General features: G+C 49.2%; 1 protein-coding gene across 1 annotated transcript; it reads right to left on the reverse strand.

Annotated features, from left to right (window-relative positions):
* Positions 1–35: 35 nt before the first annotated feature.
* Positions 36–8,076, reverse strand: CDC42EP5 (CDC42 effector protein 5). The gene is made up of 3 exons (XM_054539017.2): positions 7,650–8,076; positions 6,672–6,812; positions 36–557 (listed from the first exon to the last, which is right to left on the reverse strand). Exon 3 carries the CDS (start codon positions 555–557, stop codon positions 111–113), a length of 447 nt encoding a protein of 148 aa, XP_054394992.1. The 5' UTR covers positions 6,672–6,812; positions 7,650–8,076; the 3' UTR covers positions 36–110.
* Positions 8,077–22,516: the final 14,440 nt, after the last annotated feature.

Consider the following 22,516-nt stretch of genomic DNA (forward strand, 5'->3'; position numbering starts at 1 on the left):
CATCCCCTTCCACGTGCAAAGTGAAAAGTCAGAGCCCGGGCACACACCTTGGCCGTTTATGTATACAGAAGTGGGGTGCCGGGCGGGAAGGGCGCGGGGAATGAGGGAACCTAGAGGCCGATGACGTCGTCCAGCTCGAGGTCCGCGCTGGGGCGGCAGCGGGCCTGGGGGGGCTGCGTCCCGGGGCGGGGTTCCGCGTCGCGCTTGGCGGCAGCCGCCTCCGGGCGCGCCGCGTCCATGACGCCCAGCACCGCGTCCAGCATGGAGGGCCCCAGATCCAGGTGGAAGGACAGCAGCGGGTCGGCAGGCGAGGGCGCTGCGGGCTGCGGGACGGCGGGCGGCGGCGGGGAGCGCGGGGCCCCCGCGGGGGGCGCCCGGGGCTCGGGGGGCGGCCCGCCGCCGTGGCGGCTCAGGAACGAGGTGTCCCCGAAGGCGTCGCCGCCGCGCCCCACGTGCAGCGTGTGCCGGAAGTCGCCGAGCGGCGCGGAGATGGACAGGGCGCCGCGATCAGGCCGCTTCTTGGGCTGCGCGGGGCCCAGCTGCTTCAGCACGGGCATCTGCGAGGGGCACGGGAGGGTCAGCGCGGCCCCAGCCCGGGGCTCGCAGCCACGCGACTGCTCAAAAGACGATGGGGGACGGTTCCCGTTTTTTTTTTTTTGTTTTTTGTTTTTGAGACGGAGTCTCGCTCTGTCGCCCATGCTGGAGTTCAATGGCGCCATCCCGGCTCACCGCAACCTCTGCCTCCTGGGTTCAGGCGATTCTTCCTCCTCAGCCTCCCGAGCAGCTGGGATTACAGGCACCCGCCACCACACCCAGCCAATTTTTGTATTTTTGTAGACACGGGGATTCACAATGTTGGCCAGGCTGGTCTTGAACTCCTGACCTCAGGTGATCAGCCCGCCTCAGCCTCCCAAAGTGCTGGGATTACAGGCGTGAGCCACCGCGCCCGGCCTCCCGTTTCACAGATGGGGTAAGATGAGACTCCAGGAGGTCCCATGGGCACAGCTGCTGAGCTCACATTTGGATCAAGGTTTGCCTAACCTGACTCCAGAATGCCCACGAACACCACGCTATGCTGATCCTCCTAAGAGCGAATACTTGAGCCTTCCTAGAGGCCAAGTAACAAATATTTCATAAACCCTTCAGAGTGCTTCCCAGACTTGACTGATAGAAAACTCCAGCTTGTTGGCCCCGGTGCGGTGGCTCACTCCTGTAATCCCAGCACCTTGGGAGGCCGAGGCGGGCGGATTGCTTGAGGCCAGGAGTTCCAGACCAGCCTGAGCAACATGGCGAAACCCCATCTCTATAAAAAATGCAAAAATTAGCGGGGCATGGTGGCTCACGCCTGTAATCCCAGCTAAAGTAGGAGAATCGCTTGAACCCTGGAGGGGGAGGTTGCAAGGAGCCGAGATTGTGTCACTGTATTGGCCACTGCACTCCAGCCTGGGCAACAGGAGTGAAACCCTGTCTCAATAAAAAGAAAAAGAAAACTCCAGCTTGTCAAAGATGGAAATTCCCAGGCTCCTGTTTTGAAGACAGGGCTGACTCTGTCCCTTAAGCAAAGCAGATCCTGCCTAGAGCCCACCACGCACACGAGGAAGAGGCCCAGGCGGGCTTTGCTTAGGGTGCATTTTATGATTTGAATTACAGCCCTTGGTATCTGTGGGTTCCGCATCAGCAGATTCAATCAACTGCTGATAAAAAATATTGGGGAAAAAAATACAGTAATAAAAAACGAGTACAAGTTTCAAACAATATAACAATTATTTGCAAAGCATTTACATTGTATTATGCATTATAGGTAATCTAGAGATGATTTAAAGTGTAAGAGAGGATGTACATAGGTTATATGCAAATACTAGGGCATTTATATAAGAGACTTAAACATCTGCAGATTTGGGTATCCATAGGGTTCCCAGAACCAATCCCATCACTGCTACCAAGGGGCAACTGTACCTGATTTTTTTTTTTTTTTTTTTGAGACGCTAATTTTTGTATTTTTAGTAGAGACGGGGTTTCACCATGTTGGTCAGGCTGGTCTCGAACTCCTGACCTTGTGATCTGCCCGCCTCGGCCTCCCAAAGTGCTGGGATTACAGGCATGAGCCACTGTGCCTGGCCAACTGTACCTGATCTTGAAAGACTACAACCTAACAATATGATGTCTTATGTTTTCTAAAATAATAATAATATAAATTCCCTAGCCAGGCGCGGTGGCTCACACCTGTAATCCCAGCACTTTGGGAGGCTGAAGCGGGTGGCTCACCTGAGGTCAGGACTTCGCGACCAGCCTGGCCAACATGGTGAAACCCCTTCTCTACTAAAAAAAAAAAATACAAAATTAGCTGGTTGTGGTGGTGCATGCCTGTAATCCCAGCTACTTGAGAGGCTTAGGCAGGAGAATCGCTTGAACTTGGGAGGCGGAAGTTGCGGTGAGGTGAGATTGTGCCATTGCACTCCAGCCTGGGTGACAGAGTTTGACTCTGTCTAAAAAAAAAAAAAAAAAAAAAAAAAAAGCCGTATGTTAAAAAATGGGAAGAATTGCCTAAATTTGAAGCTGGCAGCATCTGCATTGTCAACTAGGTGCTTTATTGCCCATAGCTGCATCAAATTCTTTTTTTTTTTTTTTTTTGAGACGGAGTCTTGTTCTGTTGCCCAGGCTGGGGTTCAAGCGATTCTCCTGCCTCAGCCTCCTGGGTAGCTGGAATTACAGGCGTGCACTGCCATGCCCGGCAAATTTTTGTATTTTTAGTAGAGATGAGGTTTCACTGTGTTGGCCAGGCTGGTCTCAAACTCATGACTTCAGGTGATCCGCCTGCTTTGGCCTCCCAAAGTGTTGGGAATACAGGCATGAGCCACCACGCTCGGCCTAAATTCAATGTGAAATAGAAACGCAGCCACAACCTCTGCCCATATCCTGGTCATTGCGTGTTTTATGTGGAACTTCTGGGAGGGACTTTGATGACCTTGTACTTTTGTTTTAACAGTCACTGTTATCGCAATAATAAAAACCTATTTCAGTTGAAGCCCTACCCTTTGCCAGCTGTATGAATTGGAATAAATTACTTTATTTCCCTGTCTGCTTTTCTGTCTGTAAGATAAATAACACTACCTTCCTTTCAGGATACATAGAAAAGTCTGATCAAAGAAAACTATACTTGTAATAGTGCTAACCAATTGGTAGTGCTAGCGTTGGGGGGAAAATATTTCCCTAACAATAATTGTGGAACAAAAATTAGGTTGGATAGAATACTATGAGAAAGACAAAGCTGCTGACGTTGTTTTCATAGTAACAGGCACCCTGGGAAGTATTGGTGATAATATGGAGGAAAATGAAAGCCAAAGGGATTTAAAATAATTGTAGATGGCTAGATTCTGAAAACTGGCCTACACACACACACACACACACACACACACACACACACACACACACCACACACACACACACTTTACATTGATTTCCATGGGGAAACCAGTTTTGCTTTACTACCTCTGCAGCATTTATCAAATTTCTCTGACCTCAACCTAGATGAATATATTTTTATCGTTACCTAGCACACAATCTCCACTCTCTCCTTCCCCATAAGGGAAACAAAAATTTTAAGAAACAAGATTTGTCTTGTTTTGAGACAGGGTCTCACTCTGTCACCCAGCTGGAGTGCGGTGGTGAGATCTTGGCTCACTGCAACCTCCGCCTCCCAGACTCAAGTGATCCTCCCACCTCAGACTCCTGAATAGCTGGGACTATAGGCTCATGCTACCATGCAGCGTTATTTTTGTTGTTTTTTGTTTTAGAGATGGGGTTTCGCCATGTTGCCCAGGCTGGTCTCAAACTCCTGAGCTCAAGCAATCTGCCCGCCTTGGCCTTCCAAAGTGCTGAGATTACAGGTGTGTGCCAGTAAGCCCGGCCAATACTTGTCTTACAACGTGGTAGATACTCTGATTCCTTCCTTCCTCTCTCTTCCTTCTTTCTTTTTTTCTTTCTTTCTTTCCTTCCTTCCTTCTTTCTTTCTTTCTCTCTCTTTCCTTCCTTCCTTCTTTCTTTCTCTTTCTTTCTTTTTCTTTCTTTCCTTCTTTCCTTCTTTCTTTTCTTTTCTTTTTTGATGGAGTCTTGCTCTGTCACCCAGGCAAGAGTGCAATGGCGCGATCTCGGCTCACTGCAACCTCCGCCTCCCAGGTTCAAGTGATTCTCCTGCCTCAGCCTCCCGAGTAGCTGGGATTATAGGTGCACACCACCACACCTGGCTAATTTTTGTATTTTATAATAGAGATGGGGTTTCACCATGTTGGCCAGGCTAGTCTCGGACTCCTGACCTCGTGATCTGCCTGCCTCGGCCTCCCAAAGTGCTGGGATTACAGGCATGAGCCATCGCACCCGGCCCCTACTCTCATATTTTCTATTGTAATCTATTTTATTTTTAAATGTTGAACTCAGCTCATTAATGTATCTTCTGGATCCACAGTTAAAAAAAAAATCCTCTCTAGCTGCTAAAAGAGCCTATGATCTCAGCACTTGCTCTGCAGTGAGTCAGAGGTGAAAAAGTGGAATTCAGAAAGCCCATTGCACAGGTTTGAATCTGGCTGTGCCGATCGCTGTGTGGCTTTGAGCAACTTACTTGACCTTTCTGACCTCATTTCCTTATCTTGAAAATGGCATGATATTAATATAATACTTCCCAGTCCTTTTGCAAGAACTGGTGGAATGATATGTTCCTGCAAGTCTTGGCACAGTGCCCAGCACACAGGGAATGTTCAATTAACATACGTTCAATGGAGTCACACCTTGGATCATTCTCCCAGTGTTCCGGAGAAGGAAATGGGTGATCCAAGACAGGAGGTGACTGACCAAGATCACAAAGCCAGCTCTGGGGAACTCCAGTGTCCAGAGCTGGCTCCCTCCACTCTCTGCTGCCTCTTGACTCCTGGACAGCTCCCAGCCCCTGCCTTTGGTCAGACCCAGCTCCCAGCATGCATCTTGCATCCCCCTTCCATTGCCCTATCAGTTGCCACCACTTTTCAGCACCTGGCAACACACGTAAAGTCTTGGTTTCTGACATCAAACACATCTGGGCTCAAATTTTGCCATTTCCTTCTTGTGCGATCCCAAACTGGCTTCCTCAACCTAAAGCTCAGTTTACTTCTCGAAAAACAGGGGTTGGAACTCTTGTTTGTGGCTGGGCACCGTGGCTCACACCTACAATCCCAGCTCTTTGGGAGGCCGAGACAGCAGGATCACTTGAGCCCAGGAGTTTAAGACCAGAATGGGCAACAAAGTGAGATGACCTCTCTACAAAAATAAAAATAAAAAATTAGCCACGTGCTGTGTCATGCACCTACAGTTCCAGCTACTTGGGAGGCTGAAAAGGGAAGATGCCTTGAGCCCAGGAGTTTGAGGCTGCAGTGAGCTATGATCGTCCCACCGCACTTCAGCCTGGGCAACAGAATGAGACCCTGTCTCAAGAAGAAAAGAAAAGAAAAGGAGAGAGAGAGAGAGAGAGAGAGAGAGAGAGAGAGAAGGAAAGGAAGGAAAGGAAAGGAGGGAGGGGAGGGAGGGAAAAAAGGAAAAAAGGAAGGAAGGAAGGAAAGAAAGAAGAAGGAAGGAAAGAAAGAAAGAAAAGAAAGAAAAGGAAGGAAGGAGAAAGGAAGGAAGGAAGGAAGGAAAAAGAAAGAAGGAAAGAAAGAAAGAAAGAAAGACTACACTCAGGGTGCCGAAATTTTATTTCCCAAGTGCTTATCCTGGGCCAGGCACCAGCCTGAGTGCCTCCCCATGAAGGAACTAATTTATTTAATCTTCAGGACAATCCCATTTTACAGATGCATGATGGCTGAGACACAGAGAGGTTAAGTAACTTGCCCTGGGTCACACAGTAGCGAATGCTGCGCACCAGATCTGGAATCCAGACGAACTCTAGCTCCCCACAGGAGACTATGGGCATGCCACCCCATGAGAAAAAGAATAATAATGTTCTGATTTGATATGAAGGCGAAAGATTTCCTCTGACACCCTTGATTGTCTTTTTTCCTCTCCAGTCCAGACCAGAACAACGAGTTGGAAGTCGTTTTCGATTGCCACCTCTGCGCCCTAGCTCTGAGACCCTGGGTAAGTCGCTTCACTTCTGCCAGCCTGGGTGTCCTCTTAAATAAGCCTCTGACCTCCCTTTGGTTGAATTGTGTTTAAAGCAATGAGGTCATGCTTGGAAAAAGTCCCTCACGCTGCCAGGGCTCAGGACAGAGGGGCTGTTGTTTGTGACCAACGTGGAACAGGCAGAAAGCGGGGCGCGACCGTGCAGCCCGGGGAGGCCCGGGCCGCGCGTTCTCCCCCCGCCTCCGCCCACCCCTCTCTTTCCTGCTGGGGCAGGGCCACGGCTCCAGCTGCAGGGTGGCGGGCACAGCTGGTTCACCTCTGTCCTCTCTCAGTCCCGGCCCCGCCAGGACGGAAATAACAACCCGCTCTAGATCCGGCCCGACTGGTTCTCAGACCCGTGGGAGCTGCGGTGAAGCGGGGTCGGGGGACCCCAGATGGGGAGACCCCCGGCCCGGCGAGGGCTTCACTGCGCGCTTCCTGCAGCCACGTGGCTGCGGCCGGGAATTCAGCGGCCGCCGTCTCGTGTGCTTTCTGCCCCTCTTCCCTCCCGACCGGGACCCAGGACCCCTGTCCCCCCCGCGCCTTACCTCGCGGTCCTCCCAGAGCGGGGCAGGCGCGCGCTCACGACTCCGGCTCTAGCCCGGACCCCTGGTTCCCTGGCTCCGAGTCCGCCTCCGCCTCCTAATCCCCGGCCCGCGCCTCCCTTCTTCCTCCGGGCGGGTTCTCACCTGGTAAGGAAAGTGTCATGCGGAACCTGGAGGGAGATTCAGGAGCCAGGCATCCGGGTCCGTAGGGCCACCTCCTCCTTCGCCCTCAGGTCCCAGGCGTCCTAGCTCTTAGCTTGCTTAATCCCACCCCAGACCCGAAAGTCAGGGGCCCCCAGCCCCTTCTTCCTCAGACCCAAAAGCCAAGGGCCCCAGTCCCTCCTCCCTCAGACCCAGGAGCCCAGGCCCCCAGCCCCTCCTCCCTCGGACCCAGGAGTCCAGACCCCAGCCCCTCCTCCCTCGGACCCAGGAGCCCAGGCCCCAGCCCCTCCTCCCTAAGACCCAGGAGTCCAGGCCCCCAGCCCCTCCTCCCTCAGACCCAGGAGTCCAGACCCCAGCCCCTCCTCCCTCAGACCCAGGAGTCCAGACCCCAGCCCCTCCTCCCTCGGACCCAGGAGCCCAGGCCCCAGCCCCTCCTCCCTAAGACCCAGGAGTCCAGGCCCCCAGCCCCTCCTCCCTCGGACCCAGGAGTCCAGACCCCAGCCCCTCCTCCCTCAGACCCAGGAGCCCAGGCCCCCAGCCCCTCCTCCCTCAGACCCAGGAGCCCAGGCCCCCAGTCCCTCCTCCCTCGGACCCAGGAGTCCAGACCCCAGCCCCTCCTCCCTCGGACCCAGGAGCCCAGGCCCCAGCCCCTCCTCCCTAAGACCCAGGAGTCCAGGCCCAGTCCCTCCTCCCTCGGACCCAGGAGTCCAGGCCCAGCCCATCCTCCCTCGGACCCTGGAGTCCAGATCCCCAGCCCCTCCTCCCTCACACCTAGGAGTCCAGCCCCCCCCGGCAAGCCCTGGCATAAGGCCCCTTTACCTGCACCGGGAGCTAAAGTGTCAGCCCCTCTCGGGGGCCATGGCAGGAGCCCAGGCAGAAGCGGAATCACCGCCCAGTCCCCAGGCAGAGAGGGTTTTGGCACAGTCCCCTCCCAGCCTTTCTTATCCCCCAAAAGTTTGCCTCTAGGATTTAAAGGGCTAGAAAGCAGTGGTGGAAAAGCTGAGGCCCCTCTGGGCGGAGTGTGGGGGCGGAGGAGGCCAGGACTGAGTGTGCAGGGGGAACTGGCAGAGGGGGTGGGGCTGGACAGGGCGCGCCCCCAGCCTGGCCCCTCCCCTGCGCAGCTTGGAATTTCCTGAAACGGGGGAAGTCTGGCTGTTTAGAAGAGTAATTTCTTCCAGATTGCAGCTGTATGGAGAGAGAGAGAGGGAGAGAGAGAGAGAAAGAGAGAAGAGAAGGAGGTCAGACAGTGAAAGCAGCAGGAGGATGAAGAGCATGGAGGGTGTCTGAGAGGGGCAGCTCTGGCTTTGCTGCGGCTGAAGCCACTACCTCATAGAAAGGTCATATCTCATTCTAAGCACCCGTGTCTATTGATGACAAGAGAGTGAGGTTTGAGTGTTAGGGCAATTCCTTCAGGGCAGTGTGGGCAGGGAGAGAGAGCAGAGGGGGAGAGCAGAGTCCCAAGGCAGGATGCAGCTCAGTGGGAAGAAGGTGGGAAGCCCAGGTGGGAGTCTAGGTCTGTGGGACGGAGGTGGAGGCCCAGGTGGGAGTCTAGGTCTGTGGGACGGAGGTGGAAGCCCAGGTGGGAGTCTAGGTCTGTGGGATGGAGGTGGAGGCCCAGGTGGGAGGCTGGGTCAGTGGGAGGGAGGTGGAGGCCCAGATGGGAGGCTGGGTCAGTGGGAAGAAGGTGGGAAGCCCAGGTGGGAGTCTAGGTCTGTGGGACGGAGGTAGAGGCCCAGGTGGGAGGCTGGGTCAGTGGGAGGGAGGTGGAGGCCCAGATGGGAGGCTGGGTCAGTGGGAGGGAGGTGGAGGCCCAGATGGGAGGCTGGGTCAGTGGGACGGAGGTGGAGGCCCAGGTGGGAGTCTAGGTCTGTGGGACGGAGGTGGAGGCCCAGGTGGGAGGCTGGGTCAGGGTCAGAGGGAGAGGGAGAGGGAAGCCCAGGTAGGAGGCAGCTCAGTGAGAGAAAGGGGAGGCCCAGGTGGGAGGCTAGGTCAGTGGTTTTACCCCTAGCTGGGGCTGGGGTTGTAGTGCTGGAGAGAAGATAGTCAATTTGCGATAACAGGAAGCAGCCTTGAGCTGGGTCTTAAGGATGAATGAGAGTTGATGGAGCCCAGGAGAGGAGGATGGATATCGGAGCAGAGTGGGGAAGCTGGGTGGGGCAGAGGGTTCTCAGACGCCAGGTGGAGTTTGATTTGCCTGGAGAAGCCAGCTTGAAAGCCACTGGGAGCTTCAGTTTGCCCTGCAGGTGTGGGGGAACCGCAGAGGAATGGCAGGGAAAGATCCAGGTGTTAGAAAGTTCCCTCTGGGGTTTCTGCAGGGGATGGAGTGAAGCAGGTCAGGACTCAGCACCCACAGCAAAATTTAAGAGGGGAGGGGGCAGTGGTCACCAGAAACTCAGTAATCAGAAAAACTATATATATATATATATATATATATATGTGTGTGTGTGTTACAGACTTTTATTATTTTTTATTGATGTAAAATTCACATAACATAAAATTAACCATCTTTTTTTTTTAAATTGAGACGGAGTTTTGTTCTTGTTGCCCAGGCTGGAGTGCAATGGCGTGATCTCGGCTCACCGCAACTTCCACCACCCGGGTTCAAGCGATTCTCCTGCCTCAGCCTCTCAAGTAGCTGGGATTATGGGTGCTTGCCACCACACCCAGCTAATTTTGTATTTTTAGTAGAGACGGGGTTTCTCCATGTTGGTCAGGCTGGTCTCGAACTGCCGACCTCAGGTTGTCCGCCTGCCTCGGCTTCCAAAGTGCTGGGATTATAGGTGTGAGCCGCTGCACCTGGCCAGAATTAACCATCTTAAGGTGTACAGTTCAGTGACATTTAGTACATTCCCAATGGAACGTACCTAACTGGTACACTGGTAATTGTGTAGCCATCCTTTCTATCAAGTTCCCAAACATTTTCACCACCCCAAAAGAAAACCCTATTAAGCAGTCACTCCCATGCCCCGCTCTCTGCAGCCCCTGGAAACCACTCCCCTGTTTTCTGATTCTATGGATTACCTCTTCTGGACATTCGCATAAATGGAATCACACATTGTACAGCCTTACCTATCTGACTTCCTTCACATAAGCAGGTTCATCCGTGTGTAGCATGTGCCAGTGGTTCATTACACGTATTATGTACATACGTTAAGATATATATATAAAGGCCAGGTGCAGTGGCTCACACCTGTAATCCCAGCACTTTGGGAGGCCAAGGCGGGTGGATCACTTGAGGTCAGGAGCTCAAGACCAGCCTGGCCAACATGGTGAAACGCTGACTCTACTAAAAAAATACAAAAATCAGCTTGGCGCAGTGGTGTGTGCCTGTAGTCTCAGGTACTCGGGAGGCTGAGGCAGGACACTAGCTTGAACGCAGGAGGCGGAGGTTGCAGTGAGCCCAGATCGAGCCACTGCACTCCAGCCTGGACAACAGAGCAAGACTCGCTCTAAAAAAAAAAAAAAAAAAAGGAAGAAAGAAAGAAAACGAGATATGTATATAAGAGATCTATTTGTCACGTGTGTAATCCCAGGGAGGCGGAGGCAGGCGGATCAAGAGGTCAGAAGATCGAGACCATCCTGGCTAACACGGTGAAACCTCGTCTCTACTAAAAATACAAACAAATTAGCTGGGCGTGGTGGCAGGTGCCTGTAGTCCCAGCTACTCGGGAGGCTGAGGCAGGAGAATGGTGTGAACCCGGGAGGCGGAGCTTGCAGTGAGCGGAGATCGCGCCGTTGCACTCCAGCCTGGGCGACAGACCGAGACTCAAAAAAAACAAAAAACAAAAAACAAAAAACAAAAAAACCAAAACAACAACTACTAACCATCACGCCAGGATAATCTCCCTGATGTAAGATCCACAATTTTAAGTGCATCTGCAGACTTAGTCAGGGGTCCCAGGGATTTGTGCGTGGACATCTTGCATGTGCGGGGGTGGGTGGGGCTATTGTGCTACCACAGTGCCCCACGGAGGTCAGGTCCTGGGAGGGGGCAGGGCCAAAGCAGGGCCAGCTTCATGGGTTGCCCAGTGACCCGTGCTCGGAGGGCCCTGCGCTTTTCTTTTTTCGTTCGTTTTTGAGACAAAGCCTTACTCTGTTGCTCAGGCTGGAGTGTCAAAGGCAAGATTTGGCTCACTGCAAGCTCCACCTCCCGGGTTCTGGCAATTCTCCTGCCTCAGCCTCCCGAGGAGCTGGGACTACAGGTGCCAGCCACTACGCCCAGCTACTTTTTGTATTTTTAGTAGAGACGGGGTTTCACTATGTTGGCCAGTCTGGTCTTGAACTCCTGACCTCAGGTGATCCGCCCACCTCGGTCTCCCAAAGTGCTGGAATTACAGGCGTGAGCCACCGCGCCCGGCCTTTTTGCTTGTTTTTTAGACAGAGTCTCTATCTGTTGCTCAGGCTGGAGTGCCAATGGCGAGATCTCAGCTCACTGAAACCTCCACCTCCCAGGTTCAAGCGATTCTCCTGCCTCAGCCTCCTGAGTCGCTGCAATTACAGGCATGCGCCACCACGCCTGGCTAATTTTTGTGTTTTTAGTAAATGGGGTTTCACCGTTTGGCCAGGCTGGTCTCGAACTCCTAACCTCAGGTTATCGGCCCGCCTTGGCCTCCCAAAGTGCTGGGATCATGGGAATGAGACACCGTGCCCGGCCACCACATTTCTTGTAATGCTCAGCTGTCACCAATTTGAAATTTCTTACGTTTTGAAGAAGGGACCTCGAGTTCTCATTTGCAATAGACCTCACCAATTATGTGGCTGGTTCTGGATGGAACAGCGGGAAGGGCAGAGGCCTGGGAGAAAGCGGCCAAGAACAGCAACGATGGAGAGATAAAAGGGAAAGGAACTCTGGATGATATCCTGGCAGCAGCCTGGGAAAGCCAAGAGGGAGGAAGAGAGAGGTGTGTCCCAGAAGCCTGGAGTGGGAGATGCACCGTCCCTTCCTTGTGGTCTCAAAAGCAGGCCAAGTATGATTTAAAAAAAAAAAAAAAAAGAGGGAGAGAGATCCACTGGACTCAGTAAGAATCCAGAGTTCACTGGGGGCCTGGGTGAGAGCAGACGCAAATGGGGTGAGCAGGGAGAGGTGAGATTGCAGTGGAGAAGGCCAGAGAGAGAGAGATTGGAGGTTGGGAAGGGCAGAGTGTCAGCAGATAACCCAGGGTGTCCTCTGTGAAGGGAAAGAGAGAGAGAGAAGGTATCTGGAAGAACAGGGAAGGTCAAAGAAAGGTTTTAGGTTTTTTGGTTCATCTGGATACATTCCCAACTTTCTTTTTTTTTTTTTTTTTTTTTTTTTGAGACAGAGGCTCACTGTATCACCCAGGCTGGAGTGCAGTGGCACAATCTCAGCTCACTGCAACCTCTGCCTCCCGGGTTCAAGCAATTCTCCTGCCGCAGCCTCCTGAGTAGCTGGGACTACAGGTGTGTGCCAGCATGCCCAGCTAACTTTGTGTAGAGATGGGGTTTCGCCATGTTGCCCAGGCTGGTCTTGAACTCCTGGACTCAAGCAATCCACCCGTCTCAGCTTCCCAAAGTCCGGGGATTACAGACCTGAGCCACTGTGCTCAGCTGGTTCCTGAGACTGCACCATGATTCCTTAGCTGATTTCAGTGACTATATACTGCCAGCGCCCCTACATAATTATACACCAGTTCCTAGAATCTTTTTGTAATTATTCAGACTTTTACAGCAATCGAATCATCACTACCCAGCAATTTGTTTTCTTAAGTCTAGTGCTATTGAGGGGGTTCTAACGTTTCCCTTTTAAATGTTTCAGCCCCTCTTCTGAGTAGCAGGGACATGGATGGAACTTTGATCCTATCTTATCCTTAAAGAGCTTACAGGGTATTGAGAGGAGAGGAGAGAAGTTGACATGGCACCACCCAGTGGAATGACATAGTCAGCACAGAGCGCAGTGGGAGCACAGAGGAAGAGCACCAGGCCCATCATGTCCAGCTGTGTAGGTTGTGCACTGCACAACTCTGCGGTCATCATATCACAAACTGTGAGTGTGAAGAGCCTTGTGAGGCTTCCAGGACAAGTTTTTAGGGGTCACCAGATGCTGGTCTAGATCAGGATGGAGGAATCCTGACTCCTAGAAAGAGGTGGGCAGGGAATTGCTGAGGATGCTCGAAGTCTAATGCGCTGAGCCTTCCCTGTGGTGAGAGGCAGCTCAGCTTTCTAGAGGAAGTTTGGGAAGAAGAATCCTCAGTGAAGGGGTGTTCTACTTGGAGTGATTCGTGTTTCCTTCCAGCTCACTCAGGGTACTCATGGCCACTGCCCTTTGCCTGGCTCTCAGTCTGCATCCACCACACTGCTGACCTTTGCACACTCCAGACCGCTGGACCACTGCTGCACTTTCTCATTTATCCAAATCATTTTCACCTTCTAGTAGGCTGTGAATGTGCTTATTATGCCCAAGGGTTACTGTCTGTCTCCTTCTGCAAGAATATAGGCTCCTCGGCTGGGCGTTGTGGGTCAGGCCTGTCATCCCCGGCACTTTGGGAGGCAGAGGTGGGCAGATCATGAGGTCAGGAGATGGAGACCATCCTGGCTAATGCGATGAAACCCCATCTCTACTAAAAATACAAAAAATTAGCCGGGCGTGGTGGTGCATGCCTGTAATCCCAGCTACTTGGGAGGCTGAGGTAGGAGAATCGCTTGAACCCGGGAGGCGGAGGTTGCAGTGAGCCGAGATCGCGCCACTGCACTCCAGCTGGGGAAACGAGCGAGACACCATCTCAAAAAAAAAAAAAGAATATAAGCTCCTCGATGGCAAGGATGTTTTGTATGTTGATGGACCGCTAGAGCCTCAAACAGTGTCTGGCACACAGGACAGGACCAACAAATACTGAATGAGAAAAATGAATGACAGATGGAAAAGAAATGAACTAAACAGGGAGTTTCTCCACTGAGACCACAAGAGGGCGCTGAAGACACGTGTCAAACCCTTGAAGCCCCAAGGTGGGTGGTCTCTCTGCTCCTCAGCCTGGAGGACCAGGGACAGGTGTGACCTGAACCACGTCCTTTCTCCTCTGTGAGCCTCTATTTCCCCATGTGTAGCGTGGAGATGGAAATGCCTGAAATATGTTCCTGTGAGAAGCAAAAAGCCAACAATGCATGCACGTGAATGTCTTCCAAGGGGTTATTGCATAGGTCCAAATTCATCTAATTGTGTATATTAAGTGAGAGGGTTTTTTAGTAGAACAATTACAGCTAAATAAAGCTGCTAAAATGTAAATAAAATAAAGAATAAAACTTGCACTGAACAACAACAGAGCCATTAGGCTAGAGAAAGAAATCTGAAGGAGAGCAATCCAGAGCCCAATAAATCCACGAAGTTGTGTGTGTGTGTGTGTGTGTATTTTTTTTTTTTGAGACGGAGTTTCACTCTTGTTGCCCAGGCTGGAGTGCGATGGCACGATCTCGGCTAACCTCAACCTCTGCCTCCTGGGTTCAAGCCATTCTCCTACCCCAGGCTTTCGAGTAGCTGGGATTACAGGCATGTGCCATCACACCCGGCTAATAGAAATATTAATTACATGAAGCGACCAGTGAGCACAGTGCTATCCTGTGACATTATTAAAACCTAAAACTAAATGGATGCTCTGGTTGAAAAGTGCAATACATTCCTAGCAGGATGGGAGACATATTCAGCAAAATCAATCATGTGTCTGTATACTAATGAACAATCATTTAAAAATGAAGTGAGGAGAGGAATTTTATTTACGAAGCCTCCAAAGTAATAAAATGAGTGGGAAGAAATTTAATAAAAGAAATAAAGGACGTATATACTAAAAATTACAAAAGATGCTGAGAAGTTAAAGATCTAAATAAATGGAGAGGCCGAGCATGGTGGCTCACGCCTCTAATCTCAGCATTTTGGGAGGCCAAGGCAGGCAGGTTACTTGAGGTCAGGAGGTGGAGATCAGCCTGGCCTACATGGGGAAACTGGTCTCCACTAAAAAACAAACAAACAAAAATTAGCCAGGCATGGTGGTGCGCACCTGTAATCCCAGCTACTCAGGAGGCTGAGGCAGGAGAATCACTTAAACCTGGGAGGCACAGGTTGCAGTGAGCCGAGAGAGCGCCACTGCACTCCAGCCTGGATGACAGAGCCAGACTCCATCTCAAAATAAATAAATACATACATACATACAAAAATGGAGAAACAGTTCGTACATTCACAGTAGCATCCAAAATAATAAATATAAGAAATAAAAATTAACAAAAAGTGTCATCTTGCAAAGCAGTAACATAATATGAAAAAACCTCACTTACCACATCCTTCCTCATTCTTAGAAAGGGAATCATGGTCATAGTGGTTGACCTGTGGCCGTGTAATTCTGTCCAAATATCCCTGAATGGTAAATGTGAAAATAGTAGAGTGAATTCCATTGAAAATAAGAAAACAAGAAGAAATAAAGTCAGAACGCAAAAGTGTTTTTGAAGGGTTATTGGGATGGAATTTTGTTTGTTTGAGATGCAGACTTGCTCTGTCATCCAGGCTGGAGTGCAATGGTGCGATCTCAGCTCACTGCATTCTCCGCCTCCTGGGTTGAAACCATTCTCCTGCCTCAGCCTCTTGAGTAGCTGAGATTATAGGTGTGTGCCACCATGCCGGCTAATTTTTCTATTTTTAGTAGATGGGGTTTCACCATATTGGCCAGGCTGGTCTCAAACTCCTAACCTCAGGTGATCGGCCCGCCTTGGCCTCCCAAAGTGCTGGGATCACAGGAATGAGACATCGCGCCCGGCCGCCACACTTCTGTTAATGTTCAGCTGTCACCAATTTGAAATTCCTTACGTTTTGAAGAAGGGACCTCGAGTTCTCATTTGCAATAGACCTCACCAATTATGTGGCTGGTTCTGGATGGAACAGCGGGAAGGGCAGAGGCCTGGGAGAAAGCGGCCAAGAACAGCAACGATGGAGAGATAAAAGAGAAAGGAACTCTGGATGATATCCTGGCAGCAGCCTGGGAAAGCCAAGAGGGAGGAAGAGAGAGGTGTGTCCCAGAAGCTTGGAGTAGGAGATGCACCGTCCCTTTCTTGTGGTCTCAAAACCAGGCCAAGTATAATTTTTTTTTTTTTTTTAAACAGCCGGGCGCGGTATCTCAAGCCTGTAATCCCAGCACTTTGGGAGGCCGAGGCGGGCAGATCACGAGGTCAGGAGTTCAAGACCACCTTGGCCAACATGGTGAAACCTCATCTCTACTAAAAATACAATAATTAGCTGGGCGTAGTGGCGCGCGCCAAGATGGAGCTTACTAGGGAGGCTGAGGCAGGAGAATGGAGTGAACTGGGGAGGCGGGGCTTGCAGTGAGCCGAGATCGCGCCCCTGCACTCCAGCCTGGGAGACAGAGCAAGACTCCGTCTCAAAAAAAAAAAAAAAAAAAGCTCCTCGATGGCAAGGATGTTTGTTTTGTATATTGATGGACCTCTAGAGCACAGGAGAGGACCAACAAATACTGAATAAGAAAAATGAATGACAGATGGAAAAGAAATGAACTAAACAGGGAGTTTCTCCACTGAGACCACAAGAGGGCGCTGAAGACACGTGTCAAACCCTTGCAGCCCCAAGGTGGGTGGTCTCTCTGCTCCTCAGCCTGGAGGACAAGGGACAGGTGTGACCTGAACCACGTCCTTTCTCCTCTGTGAGCCTCTATTTCCCCATGTGTAGCGTGGAGTGGAAATGCCTGAAATACGTTCTTGTGAGAAGTAGAAAGCTAACAACGCATGCACGCGAATGTCTTCCAAGGGGTTATTGCATGTGTCCAAATTCATCTAATTGTGTTCATTAAGTGAGAGGGTTTTTTAGTAGAACAATTATAGCTAAATAAAGCTGCTAAAAAGTAAATAAAATAAAAAATAAAACTTGCAATGAACAACAACAGAGTCATTAGGCTAGAGCAAGAAATCTGAAGGATGGCAATCCAGACCCCAATAAATCCACGAGGTTAGGATTTGTGTGTGTGTGTGTGTGTGTGTGTGTGTCAGAATTTCGCTCTTGTTGCCCAGGCTGGCTTACAATGGTGCAATCTCAGCTCACCGCAACTGCCGCCTCCCGGGTTCAAGCAATTCTCCTACCTCAGCCTTCTGAGTAGCTGGGATTACAGGCATGTGCTATCACTCCCGGCTAATAGAAATATTAATTACATGAAGTGACCAGTGAGCACAATGCTATCCTGTGAAATTATTAAAACATAAAACTAAGGCCGGGTGCGGTGGCTCACGCCTGTAATCCCAGCACTTTGGGAGGCCAAGGCGGGCGGATCACGAGGTCAGGAGATCGAGACCATCCTGGCTAACACGGTGAAACCCCGTCTCTACTAAAAATACAAAAAAATTAGCCGGGCGTGGTGGCGGGCGCCTGTAGTCCCAGCTACTTGGGAGGCTGAGGCAGGAGAATGGCATGAACCCGGGAGGCAGAGCTTGCAGTGAGCTGAGATCGCGCCACTGCACTCCAGCCTGGGAGACAGAGCAAGATTCAGTCTCAAAAAAAAAAAAAAGAAAACCATAAAACTAAATGGAAGCTCTGGAGTTGAAAACTACAACACATTCCTAGCAGGATAGGAGATATATTCACCAAAATCAATCATGTGTCTGTATACTAATGAACAATAATTTAAAAATGAAATGAGGAGAGCAATTTCATCTACAAAGCCTCCAAAATAATAATATGAATGGGAAGAAATGTAATAAAAGAAGTGAAAGATGTGGATACTAAAAATTACAAAAGATGCTGAGGAGAAGTTAAATATATAATTAAATGGAGAGGCCAAGTGCGGTGGCTCATGCCAGTAGTCTCAGCACTTTGGGAGGCCAAGGCAGGTGGATTACCTGAGGTCAGGAGTTCGAGACTAGCCTGGCAAAGATGGGGAAACCTGATCTATACTAGAAAAAAAAAAAAAAGAAAAACTTCTCCAGCTTAGAGCCAGACTCCATCTCAAAATTAATAGATAAATACATACATGCATGCATACATAAATGGATAATCAGTTTATACATTCACAATAGCATCTGAAATAATAAATGTAAGAAATAAAATGAACAAAAAGTGTCATCTTGCAAAGCAGTAAAATAATATGAAAAAACCTCACTGACCACATCCTTCCTCATTCTTAGAAAGGGAATCATGGTCATAGTGGCTGACCTGTGGCCGTGTAATTCTGTCCAAATATCCGTGAATGGTAAATGTGAAAACAGTAGAATGAATTCCATTGAAAATAAGAAAACAAGAAGAAATAAAGTCAGAACTCAAAAGTGTTTTTGAAGTGTTATTGGGATAGGTGTTTTTTTTGTTTTGTGTTTTTTTTTTTTTTTTTTTTTTAGACGGAGACTCGCTCTGTTGCCGAGGCTGGAGTGCAATGGTGCGATCTCTGCTCACTGCAACCTCCGCCTCCTGGGTTCAAGCGATTCTCCTGCTTCAGCCTCCTGAGTAGCTGATATTATAGGCACGCACCATCATGCCTGGCTAATTTTTGTATTTTTAGTACAGACGGGGTTTCACCATGTTGGCCAGGCTGGTCTCGAACTCCTGACCTCAGGTGATCTGCCCACCTCGGCTTCCCAAAATACTGGCATTACAGGCATGAGCCACTGCGCCCGGCCTATTTGTTATTATTTGATAATATTTATATTATCATCTATCAATTTATGATGACAAGTGCACTTAACATAAGATCTATCTTAGCAAATTTGTAAGGGTACAAGGCAGTCTAATTCCCTGCACACACTAAGCTGCACAGGAGACTGTAGGCCTTCCTCATCTTGCGTGACTGAAACTCAGGAGGGAAAAATGAGGAGGTATCAGTCATAGGAAAGAGATCTCGATACCTTGGCTATTCTTTCTAAGCCAATACTCTCAGCTCCTTAAAGGGGGCACTTTTATTTCATTTTATTTTTTTCCCTCAGGTATAAATAATTTAATTTTTTTCAGTTATAAGGCTAACACATACTCAATTTAAAAATCCAAATAAAAACACCTCAAAAAACGAAGAGCCATTTAAACTCCCTTGACCTAATATTAATTGCTACAAACATCTTGATTAATATTTTCCTACAAATCTCTCCTTCCATAAACATGTGTGTAAATATGCATACGTAATTTAACTTACATGTGGCCTCTATATACATGTTTTTTTTCCTGTTTTGTTCACTCAACAAAATCCTCAGCATCTTCCATGTCAATGAAAGTTAAACAGCACCATCATTTTTAATGACCACACAGTATTCCATTGCACTGGGCGGGTGGGGAGCAGGGCATTGTTTATTTAATATTTAAGTGTCCATTAAGTGGTGGACAATATGTTCCTAATTCACTGCTCTTCATTCTACAAGTGTTTGCTGAGCATCTATTATGTGCCAGGCCCTAAGTACCAGTGGTAAAATGATGATCAAGACAGAAGAGGTTCCTGGCCAAGTGAAGTCTCCATTCTAACGGCAGGAGAGGGACAGCATACAAGTCAATGAGTGGATAATTAGAAAGGAGGATGAACGTCAAGAGGAAATGAAGACAAATCTTAGCGAAGGGATGGGTGTCAGGGAGAGTGGACTTCTTTCAACACAGTGGTCTGGGAAGGCTCTTCTTGCTGAGATGATGCTGAGCAGAGACCTGGAGACTGTGGTGCGAAGCAGGAGGTCGGTGCATCCAGACAGAGACGCAGCGCCCCGAGGCAGGAAGGGACCTGGTGTCTTCAAGGAACAGCAGGAATGTCATGTGGCCTGAGGGCAGGGAGTGAGGGGCACAGGGACCAACGTGAAATTGGAAAGATGAGTAAGTGTCCCAGAGTTTGGGTTTTGGGCCATGTGCACTGTGAAGTCACTGGAGATTTCAATGGTAACAAAACATAATCCGATTTATGCTTTTAAAGGATCACTCTGGGGCCGGGCGCAGGGGCTCACGCCTGTAATCCCAGCACTTTGGGAGACCGAGGCGGGCGGGTCACGAGGTCAAAATATCGAGACCATCCTGGCCAACATGGTGAAACCCCATCTCTACTAAAAATACAAATAAATTAGCCAGGCGTGGTGGTGGGTGCCTGTAATCCCAGCTACTTGGGAGGCTGAAGCAGGAGAATCGCTTGAACCCAGGAAGCGGAGGTTGCAGTGAGCCAAGATCGCACCACTGCACTGCAGCCTGGGCGACAGAGCGAGACTCCGTCTCAAAAAAAAAAAAAAAAAAAAAAAAAAAGATCATTCTGGTTACAATATGGAGAGGGGCAGCTGAGTAGCAAGAAATGAGCGTGGAGAGACCAGCTAGGGGATGTTCCCTGGACGAGGGGAGAGAGGGTAAGCCTGGCGCCGTGGTGCTGGCAAGCCGTGTCTGCATGAGGACAGATTCTGAAGGTAGAACAAGGGAGAGGGTGAGAAAGAGGAGCAGTCGAGGCGACTTCTAGGACTGCAGCTTGTCCAGGTGGGTGGATGGGGAAGAAAATGTGGGAGAGCCACAATTTTAACTTTCTCATATTAATCCTTCCAGTGTTTGTTTCTGGGTCAATATGAGTCAATATGAATGCATATTCTGATTCCCCCAATTCTTGGCACAATATAGACACCATCCTGATGTCGTTTAATCCCTAAGAATACACTCTGGGATCTCTCCATAGAAGTACATAGGCTATTTTCTTTTTCTTTTTTTTTGAGACAAGTGTCACTCTGTTGCCCATGCTGGAGTGCAGTGGCATGATCTCCGCTCACTGCAATCTCCACCTCCCAGGTTGAAGCAATTCTCCTACTCAGCCCCCCGAGCTGAAATGATGGGGGCCAGCCACCAGGTCCAGCTAATTTTTTTGTATTTTTAGTAGAAACAGGGTTTTACCATGTTGGCCAGGCTGGTCTCGAACTCCTGGCCTCAGGTGATCCGCCCGCATCTGCCTTCCAAAGTGCTGGGATTACAGTCAGGAGCCCGGCCCATGGGGTATTTTCAAATATATTTCTCCTTGGTCTTCTAAATTCCAGACTGACTGATGAGAAGTCTGATGTAATTATGATAATAGAAACTTAGTACACCATTGTGTTTTTTCTCCCACCTTTGAGGTCTTTATTTTCCTTTTCTGTTGAGATAATGCAGCTTGGTGAGTGCGGCGAGCCCTTAGGGAGGCATTTTTTCTCTCTCCCTTGCGTTACTGCTGGCTGGCTTCCTCCTCTCTGCCCTTTACTTCTTTTTTTTCATTCCAGCTCCTCAAGTTGCATGTTCAGTGATTAATTCTCCAAACTTCGTAATTTCTTTTTTTTTTTTTTTGAGATGGAGTCTCTGTCGCCCAGGCTGGAGTATGGTGGCGTGATATCAGTTCACTGCAACCTCTGCCTCCCGGGTTCAAGCGATTCTCCTGCCTCAGCCTCCCGAGTAGCTGGGACTACAGGCACCTGCCACCATGCCTGGCAAATTTTTTTAGTAGAGACGGGGTTTGGGGTTTCATCGTGTTAGCCAGGATGGTCTCGATCTCCTGACCTTGTGATCCGCCCACCTCGGCCTCCCAAAGTGCTGGGACTACAGGCGTGAGCCACCGCGCTCGGCCCCAAACTTCATAATTTCTAAAACAAACAAAAAAATGTGCTTAAAACAATACACATTTCACTTTAAGTGTGATTTTTATTGCATCTAAGTTTCGATATGAATAACATTGTCTGTTCATTTCTAAATATGTCACAACTTCTGTGTTTTTTTTAACAGTCACTCAAAAGTTACGCAGATTTTTGTTGTTGTTTTAAAAATGTGTGTTTTTTAAAAGTTTAATTTTTGGTCTTTTATGTAATTTTTGCAGTCACGAAATATGGTTTCATTATATTAAATCTTTGGAATATTTTGAGACCTTCTTGGTGGATTAAGAAGTGGTCAATTTTTGTAGATTTTTCATATGTTCCTGAAAAGAATGTGGGTTCTCCATTGGTGCTGTTTTGTACATATAAATATAACAACACACCAATAATGAAAATAACAATTATGATAACAATCATTAATAATCAATATTAGGCCGGGCACGGTGGCTCACACCTGTAATCCCAGCCCTTTGGGAGGCCGAGGCAGGCGGATCACCTGCGGTCAGGAGTTTGAGACCAGCCTGGCCAACATGGTGAAACCCCATCTCTACTAAAAATACAAAAATAGCTAGGCGTGGTGGCAGAGGCCTATAATCCCAGCTACTCAGGAAGCTGAGGCAGGAGAATCGCTTGAACCTGGGAGGCAGAGGTTGCAGTGAGCCAAGATTGTGCCACTGCACTCCAGCCTGGGTGACAAGAGTGAAACTCCATCTCAAAAAATAAATAAGTAAATAATAATAATCAATATTAGAACCCTTAGTAATGTCAGGCTCAGTCTGACTACTTTTTATTTTTAAGAAAGCATGCTTACTTTTGCCTTTCATTTTTCTATATTTTTAAAAAACTTTGTAAACATTTACGGGGTACAAGTGTAATTTTGTTGCATGTACAGATTGCATAGTGATGAAATCAGGACTTCCAGGGTATCCATCACCCAAATAATGTGCATTGTACCCATTAAGTCATTTTCTTTTCTTTTCTTTCTTTTTTTTTTTTTTGAGACAGAGTCTTGCTCTGTCACCCAGGGTGGAGTACAGTGGTGCAATCTCGGCTCACTGCAACCTCCGTCTCCTGTGTTCAAGCGATTCTTCTGCCTCAGCTTCCTGAGTAGCTGGGATTATAGGTGTACACCACCACGTCCGGCTAAT

Source organism: Pongo abelii, chromosome 20, assembly GCF_028885655.2.
Source record: "Pongo abelii isolate AG06213 chromosome 20, NHGRI_mPonAbe1-v2.0_pri, whole genome shotgun sequence".
NCBI classification, from domain to species: domain Eukaryota; kingdom Metazoa; phylum Chordata; class Mammalia; order Primates; family Hominidae; genus Pongo; species Pongo abelii.